Here is a 12,840-nt window from a genome sequence, read left to right on the forward strand (position 1 = left end):
CTTTAGGGGTCTATTATGCCAATTTAGCTTACACTCTGCCTGGGAGGTTGGGGAAGGGTTTATTAGCCTCCTTGGCAGCCAAGAGAGGCGGGCACAGAGGAGGGGTGGAGGTGGCGGGGGCTGGGAGGGGGGGAAACAGAGCGTTAGAGTCACAGCCACATCCAAGTCCTGACTCCCCCACTCTCTGGTTGTGTGACATTTGAGAAGCCGCTTGACCTCTCTGAGCAACCAGCTCATAGGATTAGTGTAGACATGTAAGGTATTTAGCAAAGTGCCTGTGTAGTTAGAGTGGCTGACTAATCCAGAAGCTTCCCGGGGTGCAAAGAGAGCCACGCGGGCCTGGTCCTTGCTGTTCGGGGCTTTTAGGGCAGAAGTTGAGGGTGCTGTGTGGATGGGCGGGGGGGGCGGGGTGTATTTGCCTTCTCTCTGGGCCTCCTCTTCCCCGTATGTAAAGCAAGAGCTCAGCTTTAAGGACCTTTCAGATAATCAAAGTTTACCACTTTGAGGAAAGATCCCCCACGACGGTACTGGAGCTTGGGCCCTGCTGAGGACACCGTCACGTCACGCTTTTAAGTGACCCGATCTGTGAAATTAAATTAACACAGACACATTACCTGAAGCGAGGGCACACAGACCACGAGGGTGCACAGCTGGACAAGGCTTTGGAGAGGTGCACCGCGGGAGGCCGGGGGCGGGCGGGTTGAGCCCATCTTGTCCTGGCCATCCTGATAGGAATGGGGGACAATGCCCGAGAGACTCAGAGCAAAGGTACAGGGTGTGGACTCGGGATAGGAGATCAAATCCCAGCTCTGCCCTATGGCTGTGTGACCTGGCCGGTGAGCCTCAGTTTCTTCATCTGCGAAGTGGGCAGATGCTGCTGCCGACCCAGGTGGTTCTCCCGAGAAGCAGAGTTAATGCACTCCAAGCTCCTGGCACTTGGCAGGCATCCAAGAAATGCCGAGAAGGGAACCACTCACCTCCAGGGAAAGCTGCCCCGAGCGGGGGCTCAGGTGGAAGAGGGGAAGGAGAGAGGCCAAGAAGGGGTGCTCGCTAGCCTCCACCCCTCCAGGGTTACAGGTGGAGATAGTCTCCCAGTTCAGGGTATCTTCTGCTGTGGGCAGGCCTGGACCTCGTGGGTCCTTGTCCAAACATCTCCATCAGAACTGACCATCTCCCGGGCCCAATCCTCACCACTCTATCTTCTCAGTAAGGTCTCCTGACGGCCTTAAGCAGCGGGTGCCATTCCCACTTTGTAGCAAAGGAACCTGACATCCAAGAGAGGTAGCTGGCCAAGGGTCTCCTAGTTTGTGAGGAGACCGGATTTGAACGCATGTCTGTCTGGCTCCAGGGTCCTTCCTTCTGCAGAGACCAGAAAGCCAGATTTGGGGACCAGTTGCTTCCTGGCTAAAGGAATCTCTCAACTCATGTGATAGAAAAGATCCGGGATTGATTTGGCTTCAGATATGTCGGCTTCAGGTTCAGCTAGATCCAGGTGCTCAGCGAGGTCAGGACTGGTCTGTCCATCTCTCAGCAACCTTCTCCCCCCCCCCAATCAGCTACCCTCTTAAAAAGACTCTCTTCAAGTTGCAGCAGAGATGGCCCAGGCGGCTTCGGCGGGGCTCATTCTCACTCAGCAGTTAAAACTAAAGTCCCAGAGCAAAGTCTTATTGGCTGGCATGGGTCACGTGTCCTCCCTGACCCAGTCCCTGTGGCCAGCAGGAGGAAGTGTCCTGATTGGCCAGAGGGGAGTCGCTTCCTCCCTCCTGGAGCCTGGGGCGGTGGGGGCAGTGGGCGTCAACCCCTCCCGACAGCCTGGACAGAAAGTGTATGGGCACGTGGGTCCCCAGAGGAAAACAGGGGTGGAGAGGGACGGACGCAAGACCAGCAAAACCACTGGAAGGTGGCCGTTGTCCTAATCACGTCCACCCAGCCAGGTTCGGTGGTCACCAGCTCGGGCACAGGGGTGTCTACTTAAGGGGGAGGGCTGGTTGTTTACAAGGTACAGGAAATGTGGATGAGCCGAGCGGTTTCCTTTATGGGGGCAGCATGTGCAAGCTGATATGCCACCCGCAGAAGCTTCCAGGGGCCCCCTTGTGGGCATCACGGAGGGGGCGGGGGCCACCCGCCTCTCTGCCTGCCTCCTGGACCTCCCAAATGCTTGTTTGTGCTGACAGCTTTGCTGACAGGGCCTTTCTGCCACTGGCCTTTGTTCAATCAGTCAACACCCCTTGGGAATTCTCAGGGGTCCCGGCTGAGCCCGGGCAGGAGGGACAACAGGGTTTCCCAGCTGGCTAGGGGTGCAGGGGCTCCAAAAAAGAGACCCACACCCACCCGGCCACAGCCAGGCCGAGCCAGGGACCCTGGAGTCAGTCAGAAGACATCTCCCCCAAACCCAGGAAAACCTGCTGCCCGTGGGGTTGTAACGCCCCATGCCCCGCCCCTTGAGCTGTCAGGCCAGAAAAGACCTTTAAAACCCAGCAGACACGATTCTAGATTCTAAAACTTCGGGGGAAGCAAAGAGGACTGGGGAAATGTTTCACTGAAAATCTCAAGGAAGCCTTCTGGACAGCAGTGTCTACAAATGTAACAGAAGGAAATGACTTCATCATCTTTGAGATGGAGATCCAGCATTGGGTCTGGTTTCAATCAGCAGAAACGGTTTAGAATGTTTTCCCCAACACTTGGGAATATGGGATGGCTGATCCTGGAACACGGTGGCCCACGGCAGGGGTTTCAGCACACGCAGGGACGACCCACTGTGGGCCTCCACGGCTCAGCCACAGCGAGGTCGCAGCCCTGGCTTGCATACCTCCAGTGACGGGGGACTCATTACCACACAAGGCCGCTCCATCCGTATTTCAGCAGCTCTAACTGCTAGAAGGTTGGAGATGATTGTAATCTGTGTTCTGAGAACTCTCACCCCCGTGGTCACCGCCCACCCAGAACAGGTCTCTGCCCTTGAGAGCCGAGTTCGGAATCCCGCCTTGAGTCTCTCCTTGGGCCAGGCCTCTTGACATTGGCAGTCAATCCCTAACTCCCCGGTAGCTCCTCTGTGTCCCCCTACCCAGGGTACACCTGGAAGTCTCTGTCACTGCAACTAAGCAAAAGGGGAGCCCCCTCCCCTCGTGGATGTTGCCCAAGACGGCCCTGACCCTGGCCGCTGTGCCCTAGCGGGTATCTGTATATATCTGGGTGCGTGTGTGTGTGTGTGTGTGTTCACACAGGTGAACATGTGCGCGGGCGTACAGGTCCCAGCTGAGGGTCCTTGTATCCCCCACCTTCAGGAGGGAGTCCCTGACTCCCTCATCTGACCCGTAAGAGCAGCTCTGGGTGGTTGGGTGAAGGCAGGGGCTATACTCCTCCTTCCCCTTCACCTTCCCCTGGACTTAGGGTGGGGGGTGGGGGGAGCTCTGAGCCCTGCGTAGTCCATTTACTGGGAGTTAGCATCTCTCTCGCCATTTTTGCTGATGAGGCCCGGCAGCTCAGAGAGGTTAAGGAACATGCCCAGGGTCACACAGCCATCAATTCAAGCTGAGATTTTAACCCAGACAGCCTTCCACCAAAGCCAGTGCTCTTACTGAAATGCTGCTGGCTAGAATTCCAGCAAAGGTTGGGAGGGGGGGGTCGGGGGGGGGTGAGGACCGTCACCCGCCTGGTCAGTAAGGGGTTGCCAACCTGCCTTAGGGAAGGGCCGTGGGCGGGGCCGCCACACGGTCCTCCGCAGGCTCTGTTCCACCTACAGAGGGGAGGCCTGACGTGCGGGTGGGGTTCACACCAGCGGCCTGGGGGAAGCGGGGAGGGTCTCGAGGCCACACGGGCCAGGCAGGGGCCCAAGCCCTGGAGCAGGATGGACCTCACAGCCGGGTCTCTCCCTCCCTTCTCCGGGGACAGAACCTCTTCGACAGCATCAAGAGCGAGCCCTTCTCCATCCCCGAGGATGATGGCAATGACCTCACTCATACCTTCTTCAACCCCGACCGCGAGGGCTGGCTGCTCAAACTGGGTGAGGCGCGCACTCGGGCACCCAGGGCACACGCGTGACACCCGCACGTTGACATACGGCCTCGGGGGTGGAGTCGGGCAACCCCAGGTCTTGTGACCCCCAGGGCGGTGGGCTGCCTGCCCCAGCCCTCCCTCTGTGTGTCCTGGGAGTGAAGGGGACAGTGGGGGAGGGGAAGGACGAGCAGGAAGGGGGGATGAGAGGCCGACAGGTCCATAGACCCTTCAGCGGCAGGTCTGTCTGTCTTCCTGGAGGGCTTCTGAGGAAGCCCAGCCCAGAGAGGTGAGGGTACCCGTCTGAGGCCACACAGCCAACAAAGTGGCAGCTTTGGGTGGGCAGAGGGTTGGGTGTCCCTGAAGGATGTGGGAGGGAGTGGGCAGGATGTGGCTCAGGGGAGCTTCCCTTTGACATGACTATGGGCAGGGAGGCCTTTCCGCCTGCAGAGAGGAGCCGTGGGTGGGTGCAGGGGTGCGGGGACCACGGCAGCAGGTGCAGAATCTGGCAGGGGAACCGCGGGGGGCGGCCCAGCCAGGGACAGTGGCGTTCTGAGCCAGGTAGGGACAGACACCTCGCGCTGGAGCAGAGACCTCGGCCGGGGGTGCCCGTCCGAGCCCTCCAGCTCTGTGTGCCCACATGCCAAGCTGCCCTTCTGCAAACCACTTGGTCCTTTCTATCCCCACTGACTGTCCTCAGCCCCAAGGAGGCTTTAAGTTTCAAATCCCAGCTTCTCCACGCGTGTGCCGGCGGTCAGGTCCCCTCAGCCTCAGCTTCCACAGCCGTGAAATGGGGATCACAGTCACTGGGCGGGTTCACCGCGCAGCAAAATGGCCAAGCCCTGGGGGTCGGGAGCGAGGACACCGGGTTCGAATCTCAGCTCGGCTGCAGGACCTTGAGCTGACAGCTTCGCCTTGGTCTCTTCATCTGTAAAATGGGGTTAATGATGGGCCTCCCCTCATAGGTCGTTCTAGGGGTGGATTAGCAAATATGTTCTAAACACATCTAGAACGTTGCCTGGCAAATGAAAGATGAAATGCTTAGCACGGTGCCAGGCGGCGAGCAGGCCAAGGGATGAACTGAGGGGGAAGGGTGGCCAAAAAGCACGGGGAATGTCCAGCCACTGTTCCCGGGATCGTGTCACAGGCGAGCCTCAAAGGTCAAGCGGCTCAGGGCAAGCCGGGGGGCGGGGGGGTTGGTGACTGGAGCCTCTATGGTTTGGGGGTGAGAAAGCGACGGGTCTGGGGGAAAGTGTGGTGGGCGAGGGGCTGGGAGGCTGGAGGGGAGGGGACAGAGGAATGCACTCAAGGCCCCGCTCTTCCATGGAAGGAAGTGTCTGTGGCCCAGGGAGAAGTCTGACCTGGCTCTTGGCCTTTTGCAGGGGGCCGCGTGAAGACGTGGAAACGGCGCTGGTTCATCCTGACGGACAACTGTCTCTACTATTTCGAATTCACCACTGTGAGCAGGGGGCTCCCGAGCCTGCCTCTGCCCCAGCCCCTCCCCACCCCCTCCCAGAGTCCAACTATCAGAGCTGGGGGCCCCTTTGAGATCATCCAGCCCCCCAGAACCTGTTTCACGGGGGTGGGGAGGGGAGGGGGCAGGCACTGAGTTGCAAAGGGGAGGAGGGGCCAGGCCAAGGTCTAAGGCAGGGCCCAGGTTATAGTCTGGCTGCCGAACTCCCAGCCCTGCCCCTCCCCCCCCCTCCACCTGCCACTCCCTCCCTCTCCCGGACTGGACAGACTCTGGGAAGATGGGTGCATGCCTCTTTGGGTTTAGGGAGCCCCACGAGTTCACTCCCTGGCCTGGGGCTCAAGGCTCCATTTGCCGAACCCGTGGCCTTTCCCTCCTGTTCAACTTGCAGGACAAGGAGCCACGGGGAATCATCCCCCTTGAGAACCTCTCGGTGCAGGAGGTGGACGATCCCAAGAAGCCAGTAGGTGTCCTGGGGTGGCGGGGGGGAGGGGGGGAAGGGGGCGCCCGAGACCTGAGCGGCTGGGGGAATTTCTGAAATGGGTGCAGGGAGAGGGCGGCTGGGCCGGTCCCTCCAGGGCGCCCTCTGCGGGGCTCAGGGTTGCCTCGGTCTCCCTCCTGAGACTGTGGATCCTGGGGGCAGGTCCGTAACATCAAAAAGGGCACGGTCTCATCGTCTCTCAGAGCCTGCCTCTGACGCTGGCTGATGACCTTGAGTAAGTCTGTGCCTTTTCTGAGCCTCAGTTTCCCCAGCTGCCAACTGGGGTTTTTCGGGGAAATGGTGGGTTTATTGGGTCAGCCCTGGCCCATGGTAAGTTCTCGATGTGAGGAAGAACCGCTCCTGCCTGTCCTCCCGGCACAGGAGGCGGGCCCGGGGCGGGTGTGGCCTGCTGCTGGTCCGAACCCCACATGCCGAGTCCTGGAGGACCCCCAGGAAAGCCCAGCCCAACCGCCCTCTCCTCCCACCCCTGCCCGGCCCCCCGCCCTGCCCTCACCCGGCCACCTCCCCACAGTTCTGCCTGGAGCTTTACAACCCCAGCTGCCGCGGCCAGAAGATCAAGGCCTGCAAGACCGATGGCGAGGGCAAGGTGGTGGAGGGCAAGCACGAGTCTTATCGAATCTCCGCCTCCAGCGCCGAGGAGCGCGACCAATGGATCAAGGCCATACGGTAAGGGGGGGACCGTTCCTGTCGCTTCCGGAAGCCCCTGCTCCTCTCCGAGCCTTGTCTGTACGAGGGGCTAAATCCAGAATCTCCCTCTCGTTTCCGGCTTGCAAATCCCTTCCGCCCCTATTCTGTGAACACCCCCTCCGTCGCGGGCACAGTGCCAGGCCCCGGGACTCAGGGAAGGGAGGCCCCAACTTCACGGGCTGGTGGGAGGATCCCGTGCGTTGTTGCACGAAAAGATCTCGGCCCGGCACCCGGCACGCGGCAAGTGCCCTCGAACGGCGCTCTCGTTAGCATCAGGATCCAAAAGGGGCCCTGGAAAGAGCCGGTAGAGACGGAGGGCAGGCCTTTCCAGGCAGAAGGACCAGTCCCAGCAAGGACCGGGGGGCCAGTCAGGGTGTGGCCTGCCTGGACAGGCACCCTGGAGTCCCGGGGTGGCTGGTGCCGGGCAGTGCAGGGGTCTGGCCCTGCAGGGACCCACCAGGAGGTGACCAGGCTGCACAGGATAGCAAGGCCTTGGTCCCCCTGGCGACTAGCTTCTCCTGGGGGCACTGGGGAGCCGCAGATTGGTAAACAGAGTAGGGGGGTGGCCAGGTAAGAAAAGCCATGGTGTAGGAGCTGACTTTGAGGTGGGCGGTGGAGGGACAGGTGGAAGGCAGGCAGGGGAGGGGCGGCAGCCAATGGGGCGACACGGGTGAGGCTGGGTGGCGTTAGCCAGAGGAAGACATAGGAGTGGTCACTCGGCCAGGGGCTGTGTCCCAGGCACTGGCGGGGTCTTTCCCCTCAAGCCTTGGTAGCGGTCCTGTGAAGCTGCCAGGCCAGACCGGCTCTTAGCCCCATTTCACAGATGAGGCCCTGAGGCCCTGAGGCCCTGACGGGGGAGGGGCTCACCCGGCCACACAGCCAGCGCGGGGCAGAGCCAGACCGGCAAGCAGGTCCGAAGAGGGGTCCAGAGCCCTTTGGGGGCAGAATTCCCAAGGCTGTCAGCTCTCGGCCTCACCCTCTCCTGCCCTGCCCCCAGGGGGGACTCCGGGGCAGGCCAGCATGGCTGACCCACCGTAGCTTGGCCCTTGTTGGGGTCATCTGGCCTTTGTCCCGCAGCAGGGCTGGCCGTCCCCTCCCTGGGAGACCCACAGCCCTGTTCCAAGCCCCGGGAGCCGAGGCCCCCGGGGGAGCCGGCCCAGCCCTGACATCTCGTCACCTGCTCTCGTTTCAGAGCCAGCATCACCCGCGTCCCCTTCTACGACCTGGTGTCTGCTCGGAAGAAGAAGATTGCCAACAGGCACTGAGCTTCCTGGGAGGTGGTGCCGGGGGACCCCACGACCTGTGGTACCTAGAGACGTACCTCCCCCCCCCAGTACATGCTTTCCTGGCCCACGGACATCCCCCCGCCCCCCATTACTTTGGGCAAACAGGAGTGGGGGCGGCTGGGCTCAGGAGGGTGGCTAGAAAAGTCCGAGGGCTCAGAGGTGGCACTGAGGCACCCCAGCCCCGGCCACGAAAGGCCCCCGCCCTCCGCCCCAGGTCACTGCAGCAGGGAACGAGGAAAGCAGCCAAAGAGAAAAACCAGCCCCAGCACCCGCCACCCTGTCCTCCCCGTGGGCCTCAGTTTCCGCTTCTGTTAAACATCTCCTGTCCTTGAAATGCCGTCGGCCCTCGAAGGAGGAGGAGCGGTATGATTCTTGAGTGCCCCCTGCCCTTGGCCATGGCAGCGCCTCTTCCTCCTCAGGGGCTTCTCAGCCAGCCCCCTCCCCTGTCTCCGGCTGTGGCTTGGCCGTCCCTGCCGGAGGGACACACACACACACACCGCTCAGATCCACAGACAGGAGACGCCAGGAGCACTGCACTAGGAGCCCAGCACCCGAAGTCACGGTCCCAGCTCCGTCTCCAGCCTGCTCCGTACCGTCTGCCAAGTCCTCTGGTTCTTGGAAAACTGCAGGGTTTGGATAGAAACACGTTGCCCCCTTCGGTCTCTGTGCCGACCGCCCCCCCCCCCCCAGCAATGACAACAGCCCCCGGGGGCCGACCGTAGCCGTGCACAAGCTCCCACCTTCCTCCTCACGGACTCCTTCCTTTCGGCAGAAGGACCAGATTGTACTGGATCCGCCTAAGGAGCTTCTGGCCCGAGATGTCTGTGCCTGCGTGCGGACTGAGCGGGAGGGGCTCGGACCGAAGGCTACCGGGAAGCCAAGAGCCGCGTGGGCTCTGATCTCGAGGATGTCCCTTTTGGAGGCGGGGCAAGTGGGACTCCCCAAGAAAGTGGCAGAGAGCATCCCAGGCGGGTGTATCCAAGCAGGGCCGGTGGTACAGCCACAAGAAGCCAAGAAGAGAGAGCTTTGTGAACCGTGGTGACCAGGAGGGCTGCCTGGAGGAGGAGTCCTCAAACCGGCTCCTTCTCAGAAGCTCTTCTCATCCCTTCGCACGGGCCCCAGGGGAGCCCCCGGAGGGAAGGTCCCTGGCAGGAAAGCAGGAGATAAGAGGGACTCTCTCTGCCCTACCGCCCGCCTGAGCGGGCGAGCCCGAGCAAGGTGGAGTCCGCAGGGGAGGGGAGGCAACCTCTCCTGCCCCCGCCCCCACTGACGCGCGCCCACCTTTCATGGAGTCGGGATAGACGAGCTGCCTTGTGAGTGGTGAGATGCTCGTCTCTGGAGGTGTGTAAGTGCCTGCTAACGACATGCTCCTGGAGTGGGTGTGGATCGGGCCCCTGCGGGGGCGGGGGGGGGGGAACTTGGAGGACATTCGAGGACTTCCGCAGAGCCCGGGTCAGGCCGGGAGCTGAATGCCACCTCGGCCGCCCCATGCGGGGGGCCAGGGGTCCTAGAAAGAGCATTGGGCCCAGGGTCCTGGGCTCCAAGGTCCTCTCCCGCCACAGGCATTCGCTGGCTGTGTGACCCTGGCCCCCTAGTTCCCTCTCTGGTCCTCAGCCCCCCTCTCTCGTTGATTTTCCGGGCGTGAGTGGCTGTTCTGGGAATCACACAGAAGACAGAATAAAGCTAACGACGCACTCCGTGAGTGGGGCCTGTCCTCTCGGTGGTCGCGTCTGCCGCCTCTGACCCCACCCAGGTCCTTCCCTCTCATCCCTTCCCCGGCCCAAGGCAGGAGGGCCAGACAGAGAAGAGCGGGCCCTCAGAGGGACTCAGACCCTCATCCTCAGGGCGCGAGGACTGCCACCCTGGACAGATGTCCCCAGAGGCGGAATTTGTGACACAGGTCCCTCAGAGCAGGGGCAGAACTGAGGTGCCACTGCCAGGGCCAGGAAAGGGCAAAAGAACTCCCCCAAAGGCAGTGCTGTCTGAAGACCCAATGAGTGGCGGCCCCGGGAGGTAGGTAGGAAGCGTGTCTGGAAGGAGGCAAGTACAGGCTGATAAGCAGTAGTCACTTGGGGTGTTCCTGAGCTTGAACGTGGGAACCTTCATTTATCGGTACTTCCCACAATATTTACTCAGTAGCCACAGTGCTCCAGGCACTTGGGGGGGGACGAGCCCACAGGGGGGCTTACGATCTGGCGATCCTGAATTCTAGGATGCGGGGCAGCCCCCTCTGGAGGTGTAGGGCCCCGAAGCGCCCCCCCGACACCCGAACCCAGCCCCCGGCCTGAAAGTCCACCATTGAGTTACCCCTTGAAAACCTTAAGGTGCGGAACTGATCAGTGTCTCCATCCGTTCTTTCCTGCGGCCCGCGCCCCTCCCAGGTACCAGGCTCCTCACTCAGGACCGGGCATCCAAAGATGATGGTGATAAGGCTGTGGCCTTCAAAAAGAGCTCGGTCCTGGTGGGGGAAAGGGCAGCGACAGCCTAGGGACAGGCTAGGCTGTGTAGATGGCGGGGGGGCGCAGCATAGGGGCCAGTGGAGGGCTGGGCTGGGCAGAGAGGCTTCTCAGAGGAGCTGGGCATGAGTCTCTGTAGGCAGCCTGGTCGGGGAAAAGGACACACACCTGATATTGCGGTGAGGTCACCTCATGCCTGCTGCCCCCTCCTCCACCCCCCGCCCACACACACACACACTGGCTGTGAACTCCTCCCAGGCCTGACGGTCACTGCTCAGTGCCTGGCCCACAGGAAGCGCACAATAATCCTTGGTTGGACTCAAATCGATTGCAAAGGCCCTCTGGGCCTCAGCCTCAGGGGGCGCAGACGTGTGGGGGCTTGGGGACTGGGAGAGGGCTGGTGCTGCTCTGGGTGGGGGCAGGCAGGGCCACATCACAATCCAGGAAGGACCCTGTGACTTGCTGGCCCAGGCTCCTCCCCGGTTGGCCTCTGCCCACCTCCCCACCGTTCTGCTACTACTCGCTATGGGCAGCAGGGGGCTCCCACCACACACGAATGAGAGGTTCCGGGACCTAGCCAGACTGGAGGCGCCCCCGACGGCTGTCCCTTGCAGGCAGGGGAACTCTGCCTGGAGAAGAGCCTTGACCTGGGCATCCCAGAAGGGGAAGCAGCTGGTCAACTAGGATCTGCGGGCTCCAGCAGCCCGAGAGACACCCACAAGCACAGATGAGCTCAGGTCTGTGCTCTCCGCATGCTGGGCACAGCGGCCCCTGCTCAGCCCAGGAGTCAGATACCCTGGCTCTCTCATTCTCTGGCTGTGGGACCCCCGAACTAGTGGCCGAGCCCCTCCAGATGTGATCTGCCGCCCCGACGGGCTGAGCCAAGTGCGTTCCAAGACACAAACCTTTAACGAGGACTTCCCTGTGTAAGGAGGTCCCAGACATTGGGTATAAAAGAGGCCCTCACCCTAGAATGGGTTGAAACAGTTGGGGAGGGGAGGGGGGAGAAGAGAGGGTGCCAAAAAAGCCACTCACTGGGAAGGGTCACAGGGTGGCAATAGTGAGAGCCACCCCGAGGGGCTCGGTTCAAGGCTTCACTCTACCCTGGGTCTTAAGCGAGTTTCCTAAGCTCTCTGAGCCTCAGCTTTCCCATCTATAAAACGGGAATGATTTAATATATGCAAAACACTTAGAACCGTGTTGGGTACCTGCTCGGTTAAGTGCTATCATTGTTATTTATTATTATTATTATTGCAAAGCAAACCGTGTATGTGCTTTCACGGTACAAAATGGGCTGGGGCCACTGGAGGAGGAAAGATTGATTCATGGGGGCAAGAGGGTTGAAGATCTGGAAGGCTTCTTGGAAGAGGTGCCCATGAAAGATAAGCCAAGTGGAGGCCTGGCTCTTCCAGCCAATGGAGCCAGGAGGAGCCAGGACAAGGATGCGTGACCCGGCCTGGTACTTCCGGGACCCCCTTGGGCGCCAAACACAAGCCCCAGCGGGCCAAGGTGGATACGAGGTTGAGGGAGGCTGGGCCCTGACAGGGGCTGAGCTGGGGGGTGGACAGTGCTGTAATCCCTCGAGTCTCTGAGCCCACAGTGCCCCTTGTCATGAAGCTCGGACTGGGGATCCAGCGTCATGGCTGCTGAACAGAGGCCATCACAGAACGAGGGAGGGCAGGCTTAGCACAGGATGCCCTGGGATGAAGTAGGAAAGAGCTGGGGAGCTCTGGGAAGCAGGGGGGGGGGGGGCCTGACCTGCGCCTGAGGAGTGGGGGCACTTCTCGCCCGGTGGCCCGGAGCTGGCACTGGGGCCCTGCCCGCCGATGCCAGGAGGCAGGAGATGGGGGCGGGCAGCCAGGAGTCCAGCAGTAGGTGTGAGAGACCTGGAGAAATTGATTTATTAGGGACAATGAAACAAGCTAAATCTGTTTGCCGGCTCAGCGATGACTCAGGCGTTCCCCAGGGGTCCACAAAGTGTGAGCATCAAAGAATCAAAGATAGGCCTCCTCCCACCCTGGCTGCCAGCCCGGAGCCCCCCCTTCTCCTCCCCCCCCCCCCCACCCCCGCCTAGTGCCCTGAGGGCTTGGTCTCCCCCAGGGGCAGCAGAGACCCAGCCCTTCTACCCAGCAGGGCCGGCACCCCCCTCCACCCCGCCAGACCTCCCCAGAATGACTGAAGAAGTAAGACACATCTAGGCCAAAGTCCTGGCCTTGCCCCAAATTTCTGCATGATCTTGGACAAGTGGCCGACCCTCTCTGGACCCACATCCACCAGAGAGGACCCATCCCCAGCAACAGCCCCCCCCTCCTCCCCCACGCTGCCTGGCAGTGTCTTTCCCACCCCATTCAGCTTCTTCTAGGCAGCTGTGAGCACAGCCTCCCCTTCCTAAAATCCAACTTCCCTGCAGGAGAAAAGCCAGATTCCAGAGGGCCTCCTTGGGGG

General features: G+C 61.3%; 1 protein-coding gene across 4 annotated transcripts in view; it reads left to right on the plus strand.

The window, feature by feature from the left end:
• Positions 1 to 9,638, plus strand: part of CYTH4 (cytohesin 4) — a 28,870-nt gene extending 19,232 nt beyond the window's left edge. For all 4 annotated transcript variants that reach the window (XM_049626296.1, XM_049626294.1, XM_049626295.1 and 1 more), the window contains 5 exons: positions 3,892 to 4,003; positions 5,376 to 5,452; positions 5,856 to 5,927; positions 6,478 to 6,632; positions 7,846 to 9,638. In XM_049626296.1, coding sequence (XP_049482253.1) covers positions 3,892 to 4,003; positions 5,376 to 5,452; positions 5,856 to 5,927; positions 6,478 to 6,632; positions 7,846 to 7,918 — 489 coding nt within the window. In that variant the 3' untranslated portion in view covers positions 7,919 to 9,638. The remainder of the gene's footprint in view (positions 1 to 3,891; positions 4,004 to 5,375; positions 5,453 to 5,855; positions 5,928 to 6,477; positions 6,633 to 7,845) is intronic.
• The last annotated feature ends 3,202 nt before the right edge of the window (positions 9,639 to 12,840 follow it).

The sequence above is a fragment of the Panthera uncia genome, chromosome B4, assembly GCF_023721935.1.
Source record: "Panthera uncia isolate 11264 chromosome B4, Puncia_PCG_1.0, whole genome shotgun sequence".
NCBI classification, from domain to species: domain Eukaryota; kingdom Metazoa; phylum Chordata; class Mammalia; order Carnivora; family Felidae; genus Panthera; species Panthera uncia.